General features: G+C 35.0%; 1 protein-coding gene and 1 long non-coding RNA gene across 6 annotated transcripts in view; one reads left to right on the top strand and one right to left on the bottom strand.

The window, feature by feature from the left end:
* LOC141381590 (uncharacterized) overlaps positions 1-15,447 on the bottom strand; it is a 74,240-nt gene that overhangs the window by 54,283 nt on the left and 4,510 nt on the right. For all 5 annotated transcript variants that reach the window (XR_012401887.1, XR_012401888.1, XR_012401889.1 and 2 more), the window contains exon 3: positions 14,287-14,365. This is a non-coding gene — a long non-coding RNA (uncharacterized lncRNA). The remainder of the gene's footprint in view (positions 1-14,286; positions 14,366-15,447) is intronic.
* On the top strand, positions 3,936-6,643 carry avpr1ab (arginine vasopressin receptor 1Ab). The gene is made up of 2 exons (NM_001297676.1): positions 3,936-4,831; positions 6,225-6,643. The coding sequence occupies exons 1-2, from the start codon at positions 3,964-3,966 to the stop codon at positions 6,587-6,589; spliced, it is 1,233 nt and encodes a 410-aa protein (NP_001284605.1). The 5' UTR covers positions 3,936-3,963; the 3' UTR covers positions 6,590-6,643.

Raw genomic sequence — 15,447 nt, 5'->3', positions numbered from 1 at the left:
CGATTGCTTTTTGTTTAAAGTTTTGTTGTTGTTTCACCTTTGAGTACCTTAAAACCCTCCTTTAGATGAAAATGCTGGTGTTGTGTTTCAGTATAAATGGACTGAAAATGGAGGCACTGATATCCACAATCACTCTCTGACTGCGCTGTAAAACAATTTGTCAAGATGTCACACTTTTTATGTTACTTTAAGCTATTTTAGTACATATACATACAAAAAGGTACAAAATGATGGGTTATGATGTGAGCATTATCATACTGAAGGTCCCAAGTGAAACTCTTCTTCATACAATAAAAATTAGTGACGAAAAAACACGTTATTGAAAGGAAACAAGGATGAAATGAAATTACAAGTTGAATAAAATAACTATTTTTTCATACTCAATGAATGCTATTTGGATGAATGCAGTCATAAATAATCATAATAAATACAAGTTGAAGTCAGAATTATTAGCCCTTCTTTGAGTTTTTTTTCTTTTTTTAAATATTTCCCAAATGATGTTTAACAGAAGGAAATTTTCATTACAGTATGTCTGATAATATTTTTTCTTCTGGAGAAAGTCTTATTTATTTTATTTCGGCTAGAATAAAATCAGTTTTACATTTTTTAAACACCATTTTAAGGTCAATATTATTAGCCCCTTTCAGCTATATTTTTTTCAATATTTTACCGAACCTCTAACATAAATATGTAAATGCCCAAAATAATCCACAGCTGTTTTGAATAACTAAAAATAATGTAAAAATGTATTAACTTAAAAAACTAGATGAATATTTTCCCACTGGTTTAATATCCCCCGTCATCCAACTTTTAATAAAAGCCTTCTCCATTATTTTTGCTATGTTACTTTTATTTTTAATAACTCTTTTCACTCAAGTATGCTTTTAGCCAAAAACGCAGAGAGAAAATGTTACTTAAGTATTATTTATAGCCTGTTTTATATGCCATTACACACTATAAAGTATATTATCTATACAGTATTTTACTTTCAAGTGTGCAGTCTGTTTGTATATATACTGAAGTCAGAATTATTAGCCCCCCTTTGATTTTCTTTTTCTTTTTTAAATATTTCCCAAATTATGTTTAACAGAGCAAGGAAAATTTCACAGTATGTCTGATAATATTTTTTCGACTGGAGAAAGTCTTATTTGTTTTATTTCAGCTAGAAAAAAAAAAAAACATTTTAAGGTAAAAATTGTAGCCCCTTTAAACCTGCCTAGTTAACCTAATTAACCAAGTTAAGCCTTTAAATGTCACTTTAAGCTGTATAGAAGTGTCTTGAAAAATATCTAGTCAAATACTATTTTCATTATGGCAAAGATAAAATAAATCAGTTATTAGAGATGAGTTATTGAAACTATTATGTTTAGAATTGTGCTGAAGAAAATCTTCACTCTGTTAAACAGAAGTTGGGTAAAAAAAATAAACAAGGGGGTTAATAATACAGGGGGACTTATAATTCCGACTTCAACTGTATATAAAAAAGAAGAAACTTTAAAAAAGGGACTGTGCGCTGTGTGGTGTCTGTGTTATGCAATGTTTTTTTCTGGCTAGTTATTCATAAACACAAGGCGCAAGTAATGCCAATAAGACTATATTAGATCCAAATGTCTCCTGTTTTCTGCCTGCGCACATTAACCTTGATATAAATCAGAGTGTACAAGTACCTGCCTGTAAATCTGCCAGATGACACCACTCCATTAAGACTTAAGTGTGTGGCACACACTCAGTGTATTTTCCTTCAGCTATGGCATTTGTGTTTCCAACATGACTGGATCAAATTAGGAAATTTATGGACATTTTTCCTTCTGTCATTACCAACAATCACGTAGCTAATAAACATGAGGCAAACAAGAGCGTGCTGCCAAACACCCTTAGAAAACATAGCAGTTTTAGTATTGAAAAATCCTTTCCGGGTTTCCTAAAGATCTTTTTTTTAATAAACTTGTTTTTAACTTAGAGTATAGGATATTTTAATAGACTCTTTCCACCATTTATTCCCATAGGTCACAATAGTGATTGTAAAATGTACTTCTTTACAATTAGGGCTGGGCGGTATGGGAAAAAATGCAATCTCAGTGAATTATTTCCATATTGAACGATAACGATAAATATTTCGATATCAGTTGTCAATGCCTCCATATTTAGAAACAGTGTTCCAGCAAAGAGGGTTCATTAAATGACATAACCTATTTTCGGTGGACATTAATATTTGGCAGCCAAAAATTTGGTGCATCTCTAATATCAACACATTTCTGGATTCCTATTGTTGCACATTTCTGCTGTGTGATCAGTAAAAAGTCCAGAGCTTATCATTGTTATTGACATACATTTGATTGCGATTCTATATAGCTTGGTTTATCAGTTCAGCCCTATTACAATGCTCTAAAAATGGTACTAACTGGTGTTTTTGTAAACATAGCAAACGTAAATGTGCCAATGCAATTTGTGCAGAGTCATATGGTTGGAGCAAATTGTCACATGACCAAAGATTACTTTGTTTGAACCATGATAATAGGTGCATCAAAACTCTAAATGAAAGGTTAGTGTACACTGTAAAACTGAACCGTCAACTTAATCAAATGAATTGAGTGTAGTTAACTCAAAATTTACTGAAAATTAATTCTACTCATTTGAAAAGAGTTTTGAACTCAATGTTGAAGGTAAAGTGGTAATACCTCATTACGTCAAGTTCACAGAACTCATATGGATTAGTTGTTTTTTTTAACCCAAAGAGTTTGTAGCAATAGTTTTCCTCAAACAATTTGAGTTGGCTTAACTTATTGGGTTTTACAGTACTCAATTGGTTTGAGTTCTCTTTATTTATTGGGTTTTACTCTACTCAAATTCCTTAGTTTACATAAATTGATTAATTTCACAGTACTGTACACATTAGGATTAGTTTTTGAACTTAAATGGTTTGCTCAAAGAGTTACCTTAACGTTTAGGGTTTTACAGTGTAGCAACAAAGATTTGCTAACAGTTTTTTGATAGGGTTAGTTAATGTACAGAATCACAAAGAGCAAATATGTTGATGACAAAATAGTGGCCAGTGGGGTATGCTGTGCATAAAGATTGCAATGACATATTGCAGTAAATTTTCAAATGTTACAAATAATTTACAATACATCATTTTATGATGATTAATTATGATTAATTATTATGTTATAATAAAGTGACGATTTTTTGTCTTGTATGTCTATATCCCTGTCAGTGTATAAGGGTTTTATGAACGTTAGTAAAAAGTTTAAAATCTCTAAACTGAATTTTTATGCTAATTCAGAATATATGTTACTTTCTCAAAAGAAAAGTTATTGATTTTTTCGTATTATGGATTTTTATTAATAATATAAAATTATTGATTATTTCGGGGGTCACTACATGTTATTTGGATACTTTCATGTGTAGGGAAACTGGGATTTAAATCCTTAGAAGGTCATTAAATCCTTATTTTAATGGTTAAAACAATCGATTATTTCATATAAAGGTAATCATATAACAAATGGCCGTATCTGCATTTTACTTCATGCATTTTTGCGCAAAAATAGTTCCAATAAGAGCGCGCGCCGCTTGTACCTACATCCACTTGTAATGTTATTTATCAGACTGATTATGGGCGTGCAGAAGGGGAGAGGGAAGGGGCGGCTCTTGAGCTTTCCAGCCTCTTCAGTGGGGGTTGGATTTAAGGAATGCTTGTCAACACTTGTCAGACAATCTTTCTGACCTTTGTGCGTCAGATCACAACCGAGACACACTTATGTGTACGATCCGAATACAGCTCGTGTCTCTGAAACAATAATGCATCAATCCTGTCCATTCTAACTGAGGACTCTTCAACGGCTGCCTTTTACGCACGAGATTCCGTGCGCAATGATGCCCGGCGCAGCGCGCGCATCTCCGCATACCTGACCGCGCGCTCGCGCCTTTACGCATGAAAACCACTGCTCGTTTCCAAACCCAACCATGGGCAACACGTCGAACCAAATCACGGCGAACAACACTACCGATCCGTTCGGGAGGAACGAAGATGTGGCCAAAATGGAGATCACGGTCCTGAGCGTCACTTTCCTCGTGGCGGTTGTCGGAAATCTGTGCGTTTTGCTGGCCATGCACAACACCAAGAAGAAGAGCTCGCGCATGCACCTGTTCATCAAGCACCTGAGCCTCGCGGACCTGGTGGTGGCTTTCTTCCAGGTTCTCCCACAGCTCTGCTGGGAGATCACTTACAGGTTTTACGGACCTGACTTTCTTTGCCGGATAGTCAAGCATCTCCAGGTCTTGGGAATGTTCGCGTCCACTTACATGATGGTGATGATGACTCTGGACCGCTACATCGCTATATGCCACCCTCTTAAAACCCTCCAGCAGCCCACTCGGCGCGCGTACATCATGATCTGCTCCACTTGGCTCTGCAGCCTGTTGCTCAGCACTCCTCAGTACTTCATCTTCTCCCTGAGCGAGATCCAGAACGGCTCGGATGTGTATGACTGCTGGGGACACTTCATCGAGCCGTGGGGCATCCGAGCCTACATCACCTGGATCACCGTGGGCATCTTCCTCATCCCGGTGGTCATCCTCATGATCTGCTACGGGTTCATCTGCCACAGCATCTGGAAGAACTTCAAGTGCAAGACGAAGCGAGGCGCCGCGCACAACCCCAAGAGCGGGATGATCGGAAAGGCGTCCGTCAGCAGCGTCACCATCATCTCCAGAGCCAAACTGCGCACGGTCAAGATGACCTTCGTGATTGTTTTGGCGTACATTGTGTGCTGGGCTCCGTTCTTCACCGTGCAAATGTGGTCAGTCTGGGATGAAAACTTCTCCTGGGATGGTAGGTTCCCCGCAGCATTACGCGGATTACATGCGCACGAATATTTAAACATAATACTTAAAAAATACAAGTTTGAAGAGTCGATTTTGTCATTTAAATTTCAGGACGCGAAAGCTTCGTTCCAAATATAGGCTATAAACATTTATTTTACATACTCTTGAGTATCCTTATCTAACATTTGTTGTTACTTGAAATGTTGCTGAAACATACGTATATGTCAAAATCAACGACACTAGTTTAATACACCAGAAAAAGGGTTTAAAAATCCCGTAAATTTGAAATGAGCTTTGTAATCCCACAATACGTTGTTTAAAGCTAATTATGACGGTAATTATGATATTAACCAAGCAACTCCCCCCAAAAGGGAGTTGTGTATTTGCTTACCACCCTTGCGAAATTAACCATGGGTTGATTATACATACACAGAGACAGACACACAAACATAGATCAAATAAAAACGACGTTCAAACAAGTCACCATAACTTAACTTTGACTATAGTATCTGTATATGTTTTAAAACACGACCAAAATTAAAACCATGGTTAATTTTTTGTGCAATGGAAAAAACTAATGAAAAGAAAAAACAAACTGGGAATCTCTACTAATGAAACCAAACCAAGATCCTATAAGAATTGAATAAGATATTTTTTCTTCAGAATTTCTCTTGATCCAAGAAGATCTTATCAGCCTCTCAGAGTCTTTTTTTAAATTCCATTAGCATTCCTTTGAGATTACAGGATATAAGGGTATTGTATTTCTGTTTTCATTATTATCAGTGTTTATACAGTACCATTACATAATGTGCATTATATAAAGCTATATTGCTTTCCGTGAAGCATCTTCTTATCTCGAAACAGATTGAAAGGTAAAATGATTGATTACATAACCTAATATCTTGAAGAAATTCACATCTTAAAAGACACATCTATCAACAGTGAGAAATAGTTTATCTTTCAACAAATATTTGAAATAACATTTGAATCAATATCCTATTATTTGATAAATATTTAAAGGGATCGTTCACCCAAAAATGACAATGCTGTCATCATTTACTTACCCTTAACAAGTTTATTTCTTCTGTTGAACACAAACGAAGACATTCTGAAGCAAAATGAAAACCTGTAACCATTGAGTTGTATATAGTATTTGTTTTGTTTACTATGGATGTCAATGTTTACAGCTCTCAACATTCTTCAAAATATCTTCTTTTGTGTTCAACAAAAGAAAGAAACTCTTGGGAGTTCAGTAAACAATACATTACTATCCCTTTAAATCAGATTTCAATTCAAGTAGGATTGCTTGATCATAACAAGTGCATTAGTAAAACTAAAGTTAATCCTGCTACTCTTGTGAGCAATTTCTAAACTCCTTCAACCACGAATGTCGTTTTCAGATTCAGAAAATGCAGCGGTGACCCTCTCTGCCCTGCTGGCGAGCCTCAACAGCTGCTGTAACCCGTGGATCTACATGCTGTTCAGTGGCCACCTTCTCCACGACTTCTTAGGCTGTTTCCCATGCTGGAACAAACCCCAAAACACCCTGCACAAAGAGGACTCGGACAGCAGCATCAGGAGGAACACACTCCTGTCCAAGCTGACCTCTGTCCGCGCCAAAGATGGCTTTGACTCCTGGAAAGACCCATGCAACTCCCGAAAGTCCAGTCAGTCGATAGGCCTAGACTATTCCCGCAAATCCAGTCAGTGTTTGCATTTTGACTGTTCGCGCAAATCAAGTCAGAGCGTGCCTATGGAGTCCTAGAAGCCATGTTGGATGAATAATAAAAAAAGACAGTCAATAAATGTATAGAGTTGAAGTCAAAAGCATTTACCCTCCTGTGAATTTTTGAAATCTTTTTTTTTTTTTTACATATTTGCCAAATTATGTTTAACAGGGCAAGACATTTTTCACAGTATTGTCTTATTTTGTCTTATTTTTTACAGTAAGTCTTATTTTGGTTTATTTCAGCTGTAATAAAATCTATTTTTAATTTTCTATTAAAATATGATATTATTATATTATACAATATTATTAGCCCCCTTAATCAATATTTTGTTTTTGTCTACAAAACAAATCGTCATTATACAATGACTTGCCTAATTAATGTAACTGGCTTAGTTAAGCCTTTAAATGCAGACCCGTAGCCAGCCTGGTGAATGGGTCGGTTCTTTTTTCTCAAAAAGTGGACTTGTTTCAGTTATACACCTCATTTTCTATTTAATTATGAGATTTAAATGCATTTTAGAGACATTTTAAGCACTATTTTTAGCTTTTTGATGTGCCAAAAATATTTTATAAAGATTTAGAAAAAATAAATATGAAAAATACTTACTTTTAAAATACTAATTTATTACATCATATATCATCTGAAAAAATAGGAATCTGTAAAAGCATAGGTCTCAAACTCAATTCCTGGAGCGCCACAACTCTGCAGTTTTGCACCAACCCTAATCAAACACAGCTGATCCAAATAATCAAGGTGTTCAAGACTACTAAAGACTATTGAGCAGGTGTGAGTTGAAGGTGGTTGGAGCTAAACTGTGCAGAGCCGCGGCCCTCCAGGAATTGAGGTTGAGAGCCCTGTGCTAAAGTTTTAAACTAAAAACTGTAGTCTATTGTCATTTATTAGGCAAATAACAAACTGGCCAGCACATTTAATTTTTCTTAGTCAGGATTTGGCTATTTGAATAATAAAAAATATATATATAAATCAAACATAATAACTTAGAGCTTCACGATTTTTCTAGCCTCTCTTGTAATAAAGTACATTTGGAAATTGATGGATAACAACAATAGCCAAAATAGTATTTGAGTGAATCTTAATATGGGTCATTATTTGCTTCAAGTGAATGTCCCAGATTTTACTTGTGAAATTTGTTCTCTATTTAAAAACAATACAGTAGCTAAAGAAGACTTCACTTACATCAGATTGTATGTTTTCTTGCACAGTTGGATGTTGGACTCATGAAAAATAATTGTTTGCATTGGAAAAAACTGATAAGCTCAAATTGCACCGAAGCGACAGCCAACAGAGGATTTCGCTTTGTCTCAAAACCCTTTTTCGATGGTTATTTTTGCTATTTATGATGGCATAGCAGTCAAAATTGTACAAATAAGATCATGTATGGGACAAATTCTGGACATTTGTCAATTACGGACGTGGGTATTTTGAACCACCCAAACCCCCTCTGGCTATGCTGAATACTAGTGTCTTGAAAAAGATCTAGTCAAATATTATTTACTGTCATCATGGCAAAGATAAAATAAATCAGTTATTAGACATGAGTTATTAAAACTATTATGTTCATAAAAGTGTTGTGCAGAAAATCTTTTCTCTGTTAAACAGAAATCGAGAAATAAAATAAACAGGGGGGCTAATAATTGAGACTTCAACTGTATATTGGGGCTCGACTTACTAAACAAAGCAAATTAATGTGCGACGGCAGAGGAAATTGTTTCTACTGCAGAGACAGATGGACAATGGTTTTTTTGTTACTGAAATAAATGTGTTGATTCTTATATGTTACAGTATACATGTCGTGTTGAACCTTCCTTTATGACTAAAGTCTGTGACTTATTTGTTTACAACAATAATGTGATGCTCTTGAAACAAAGACTATAGTAATTTATAGTAAATACTATAGTGTTTTTGAACCATATTGTACACTCTCAGAAATAAAGGTACGGGAGCTGTCTCTGGGGCAGTACCTTTTCAAAAGGTACATATTTGTACCTGAAGGGTCCATTATGGTACCTTAAAGGTACTTTTAAGTTACATTTTGGTACAAATATGCACCTTTTAGGTACAACTGTGGATTATTTGGGTAAAATATGTATCTTTTAAAAAGGTACTGCCCCATTGACAGCTCCTTTATTTCTGAGATTATAGTAGAGTGTATTATACTGTAGCATTTACCCTTTGTTAACGAATGCTATACTGTAGTAAACTGTAACAAATACTGTAGTACTTTAGTTTTTAGTACAGTACACTGTACAAAATGCTGGGTTCTACACAAATCGATTTGTGTTGGGACAACATGAAGCAATTAGGTTAACTTATTCATTCTTCTTCGGCTTAGTCTCTGATTCATCAGAGGTCGATACAGCGGAATGAACCGCCAACTATTCCAGCATATGTTTTATACAGCGGATGCCCTTTCAGTTGCAACCCAGAACTTGGAAACGGCCAATTTAGTTCATCCAGTTTACCTCTAGTGCTTGTCTTTGGACTGTGGGGGAAACCAGAGCACCCAAACTCTAAACAGAAATACCAACTGGCCCAGCTGGGACTCGAACTAGCGATCTTCTTGCTGTGAGGTGACAGTGGTAACCACTGAGCCACCATGCCGCCCCAATTAACTTATAGAAACAAATTTAAAACAAATACAAGTGGAATGAACATCATTATTTGAGTGTAAATGTATATAATTGTAATATAATAGACTCTAAACTTGTAGAAAACTACAGTATTGGGTCATTTGTTTATATTACTATATTTGCTGAGTAAAGAGTTACCAGAACACGTTAATTCAAGTACTTTGCCATAGTATGGCTCAAAAACACTGTAGCATTTACTGTATATTAGTATAGTATTAAGTCATGTTTTTTTATATCGTTTGGGAGTAAAAAAGTGTAACGTGAGTGTGTGTGTGTCAGTGTTTTAAAGTTGCTTGCAACAAACTTTGAGCAAAATATCCAAATCAGCTTGTCTGGTGTTTGTAATTTGTAAGAGAAATTGTATTTTTTGTTGTCTCAAAGACTTGTAAATACATACAAATATTGCAAATAAACATCGCAAACCATCCATAACTGTGTGTGCATGAGTTACAACAAGTAACAAACTTGCTTGGTTATCAAATCAGCCGTTATCATTACAATACACAGGCCCAAAAATACGTTTGATTGGCACGTCTCCCCCAGATTACGTTAGTAATAATGGCACCGAGATCAAAGAAGGACGGAATATAAACTTAATTAAGTTATTTCGACGGCCCTGGTGAGCTGTGGGAGTAATTTTCCACTGTGGTGACGAGTGTCTGCAATCCCGGTTGCGTAACGCAAAACTAGAATGACCTCTTATTACATAGTCACAGATATATTATACGGAGTGACTCATTTGCGCTTAATTACACAGCATAACTTAATAACAGCTAATGTATCAGTTTCATTACGTTACATAACACAATAGCAGCAAGCGGCATCTGCAGGCAAACATTACTGTTTGTTTTTTCAGAACTGATTTTACTTGTGGTTTTCATCATAAAATAAAAACAAAAGAGGTACAGCAACTGACATTTTCTCTCAGAACTGCACCTTTTTCTTGTAGTTGAAAGTTTATTGGCTTTATGAAAGTTCATCTGAGATTCTTCAGCAATTTCCAAACTCAGTTTTTGACTAAGTACTATACTAATATGTAGTACACTACTGTGTTTTTGAACCATGCTACTGTAAATACTTGAATTAATGTGTTTTGGTAAGTCTATAGGTGCTATGATAGGTCAACAAATATAGCAATATAAACAAATGACCCAATACTTCAGTTTTCTTCATTATAGGGTATGTTATATTACAATTATACACAGTTTACACTCAAAATTAGACTTATTTACATATTTAAAATTAACTGAAAAAGCACAGTTCTTGAGTTTTTTTTGTGTGCTCCAAAAAAACACAAATTGATTGTGTGGATGCCAGCATGTTTGTTACAGTATGTCAGTTATATTGGAATTTTCTTTTACTCATCTTACATCTTGCAATTTTGACTTGTTTTCTCCGAATTTTTAATTTTATTTTGCACAATTTTGACTATTTTCTTAATTTACAATTTTTTAGGCTCATAATTCTGACCTGAAACTGCAAGATACAAAATTCCATTTCTGAAGAATAATTCTGACTGAAAATGTAGAGATAAAAAATACATATGAAATTTTGTTTATTCATTCATTCATTCATTCATTCATTCATTTTCTTTTCAGCTTAGTCCTTTTATTAATCAGGGGTTACCACAGCGGGAAAAAAACACCAACTTATCCTTTATATGTTTTACACAGAGGACGCCCTTCCAGCTGCAACCAACCACCCATACACACTCTTTCATAGACATACAATACTGACAATTTAGCTCACACAATTCACCTATACTGCATGTTTATGGACTCAGGGGGAAACCGGAGCACCCAGAGGAAACCCACGCAAACACGGGGAGAACATGCAAACTCCACAAAGAAATGCCAACTGACCCACCCGAGGCTCTAACCATCGACCTTGCTGTTAGGCGACAGTGCTAGCCACTGCGCCACCCCATTTATGAATTTACAAAAAATTCTATTTAAATTTTTAAAATAATTTTTAATTGCAATTTTATTTTTACTAAGTTGAAAAGCTATCCAACAGTTTTGGCTCAATATTGAAAGATTTTTTCATTAATTTTTTTGCAATCGCAAGTTTACATCTTGCAAATGTTTTACATATTTCACAATTCATTTTTTCCCCACAGAATTGCAATGGATATGAATATTGCATTTCTAACAAAACAAACAACAAAAAGGTTTAAACTTTCTAAACAGGAAAGCAGAAGACACAATAACCAAAATGTTTTGTTTAATAAATTGCATATGATGCTTATCACATAATAAAAACACCTTCTAATTGGCTAAATGTAAATGAAATCTATATGCTAATACTGCATTTACTAAAACTTATCACTACTTGATACTGCTATTGAATGCGATGTGATTTCAAGAGTTATTTGGGTATCTACATTAGAAACCCAAACATAACATTAACATAACATTAAAAAACCAACACAACCTCGCTGCAATTTATACCTTTTTGATTTAGGGGCTAATTCGTATTTGTATGATCTCATTCATACAATTTAGTAAGATTTGCTTATCCCCCAATAAATGTTGGGTTTAGGGGCAGGGTTGGGTGCCACCTCTCCTAAACTTGTAAGAATTTGTATGAATTAGCCAATAAACTGACAAAACGTAAAATAGTTACGTTTCCACATGAGATCAGGCTTTAAAAAACACATTAAAACACCTTCTAAATGGCTAAATGTAAATGAAATACTACCTTTACTAAGAACAAACACTACTTGACTTGATATTGCAATTAAATGTAAGTGTTTTGGTTGTCCACTTTAGGCCCACTAATCTGTAAGTGTGAGAAAATCATGGCGTAACATCAAAAAAAGACATTAAAACCACCTTCTAAATGGCTAAATGTAAATTAAATCAATGCTAATACCTAAACCAAACACTACTTGATTTGATATTGCTATTAAATGTGATGTCATTTTAAGTGTGTTTTGGGTGTCCACTTCAGGCCCACTAATGTGTGAGTGTGAGAAAATCTGGCGTAACGCAGCGCTCTGCATGTGAAAGCGTGATCCTTTACATCTGCTTCAATCTTGGTGCGGTTTTATGCTTAAACTCTCCTCATCTCCCATAGCTTTCTCTTATCTGCCTAAAATGAAAACCCCAGTGGCTCCGATCTCCCAATCCCAGCCTTATCAACAGGTACGTTCAGGCTAAGCCAGGTCTCAAATGATCTTGTCACATAATGCGGGTTTGGTCTTCGGATCCGAATGCTACTGGAAAGCAATCAGCGTTTTATTATAGGATTGTAACCCAATTGACAGGTAATATCAGACTCATCTCTTAAACTTAAATGTCGTGGACGGGAAAAGCATGCCTTGTCAATGAGTCAAACAGGAAAGGTTCTTGGTTTTTTAGAAAGCAAATCTAATAATGAAGAGGGCCATGTGGACTTTAAAAGACATTAAATACACAGCACAGAGCCGCAAGGTTCCAGTAAAGCAGGTATGGTACACTCACACAAATATAAATACACTTAATTGAGATATACATTAGGAGACTGCAACAAAATCTGTGTTATTTTAATGTGAACAAATCTGGGGAACGCTATAATTGAATTTACAATGAAAATGTTTACAGAACAGAATTTTTTATATGTTTTTGTAATAAAACGTTGTTGCATTTGCAGTTTTAAAAGTGAAAATGTACCGTAAATTTAAAAATGCAATGGTTTCTTATTGGAATAATTGTTTATTTTTATTTTCTGTTGCTAATTTTGCAAATTAGGGTTTTGTTGTAGCTTAACTTGTCAAATCGAATGTATTTGTGTGTATACACTCTGGTCAAACAGGGTTGTGCTTATTCTCTTAATGAGTTATGGGTATGTTTTGAGTATAACATTCATTAAACCAATCAGAGTCTCATATCAAATTCCCTTTAAGAGTTAGTTGCGTCGTGCCATGGTGCATTTGCTGTTTAGATGGCCAACTTTGTAAGTGGAAAAAATGAATGGTTCACTAGCAAGAAAACAGTTGAACAGAGCATCTGCAGCCCGAGGATAAAGAACAAGCCTCTTCCATTTAGCCTCTGTACTTTCCCTTTACTTTTACTCTTTAATCCTTTACTTTTGTCGATAAACGGTGTTGTACTCACTCCACTGAAGACATCCGTTAGCCTACATTTTTAATTTAGTTTGTTAAGCGCAAAGATTTGTTTCAAAACTATTTCTAAATTCAGTTCTAATTTCCAGCAAATAAAAAAACGAACAATATTAGCAAAGTGTGATCAAAAACTGAGTTAAATCTAAACACACGTCATATTCCTATGCCCTATACAGTGTCGCATACGTCTCCAAAACCCGACAGATGGACAAAACCACTGAATATAAATACGAATATAAATATGCATATAATAAATAATACTAATAATAATAACTGAAAAAGCCCGCCGAGATGAGGCATGTAGGCAGTGTTTTTTATATTTATGTAGAAAATAATAATTTTCATAAAATTTTAACCTATTAATTCTTTATCATATGTAAAGATATTTGTGTATTGCTGTACATCCTGTGTGTATTAAGCAACGTGTAAGCATTTGAACACACATAGGCGTATAACTAACACGCTCTGCACTAGACTTTAGACCTGCTTTTAGTTGGTCAGTGGCACTGTCTATTTCAGTTCTTTAAAATAGCAACGCACCAACGATGTGCCTAAACACACTTTTCTTTTAAACTGGAACACCCATGAGTTTAGAAAGTAGCGCAAATGGATTTGCTATTTAAACAATATGGTGTAAAACATGAAAATTACTGTTTCACTGGTCTAAAAATAGCAACAAATCATGCCAAACATGCCTTGCGCCTTAATGCACTGGGTGTATGATAGGGCCCATAGTCTTAAATAATCTTTATTGACACTTGATATATATATATATATATATATATATATATATATATATATATATATATATATATATAGTTGACTGCAATAATAATTTTCGGAAGCTTAATTTATTCCAGAATGAAAAAGATCTATTTTTGAATGTTCCTGTCACTTTTAATTAAATCAAGGTGGGGGCGTATTTTATGGAGTTTTTCATTAATGTGTCACTTTTTCTTCAAACATGATAACTTACATTAGTCTCTGATGTTTCCAGCACAGTCAGCTCCTTGATTTAATTGGGTTCGCAGTAATTGCCGTGTCCTCACATGCCCCTGAAAGGCAAAGAAAGGTTAGATAAGTTCAGGTGAAGTAGAAGACTTAACGTTCTCTCTTCATATTAATTCTAGTGCATGCCTAACATTAACAAAAAGGCCTAAAACTAAAACTAACAGACCATAAAACTTATTTAATATAGCCAAATTACAATTATAACATTTATTGTTGCTTTTTTTTCCTTCACTTTTAACTATTAAACTATAGAGCTTTTATTTTTTGATGGAAAGTATTCTTTTTCAAATGTTTATTTTTTTGTTGACAACATATTTATGAAGCACATTTATTACAAACTTGGACAGATGTTTGCCACACATTGCATTTTCAAATGCATGTTATAAGCAACTCTCAGAACGTGTAGAGATGAAATTCACATAAATTATTTATTCCGACACTCAAAACACTAATTATGAGCTACAAATTAACTTACAAACAAATACAATAACAAAAGTGTCGCTTGGCGGCATAGTGGCTCAGTGGTTAGCACTGTCGCCTCACAGCAGAAAGGTTGCTGGTTCGAGTCCCATCTGGGCCAGTTGGCATTTTTGTGTGGAGTTTGCATGATCTACCTGTGTTAGCGTGGGTTTCCTCCGGGTGCTCTGGTTTCCCCCACAATCCAAAAATATGCATAATCGGTGAATTAAAATAACTAAATTGGTCGTAGTGTATGTATGAATGAGAGTGTATGGGCGTTTCCCAGCACTGGGTTGCAGCTGGAAGGGTATCTGCCATGTAAAACTTATGCTGGAATAGTTGGTGGTTCATTCCGCTGTGGCGAGCCCTGATGAATAAGGGACAAAGCCAAAGGAAAATGAATAAATGAATGAATGAAATTGTCATTTTATCCATTTTTCCTCCCATTTAGTGCTTCACCCAAAATGAACATTTTCTCATTATTTCCTCACACTAAAGTGTTCTTTTGTTGAACACAAAATGAGATATTGTGAAGAATGTTGAGGAAAAAATATGATGGACATCAATGGCTGTTTTTCCAACATTCTTCATTATTTCTTCCTCTAAGCATCCCTGATCATCCTTCAAGGGATAAAAATAGACTAAATTTCACAGTGGGAAACAATTG

Source organism: Danio rerio, chromosome 4 (assembly GCF_049306965.1).
Source record: "Danio rerio strain Tuebingen ecotype United States chromosome 4, GRCz12tu, whole genome shotgun sequence".
Lineage (NCBI taxonomy): Eukaryota > Metazoa > Chordata > Actinopteri > Cypriniformes > Danionidae > Danio > Danio rerio.
Note: the sequence above shows the minus strand (reverse complement) of the source record. Positions and strands in the feature narration are given on the sequence as shown.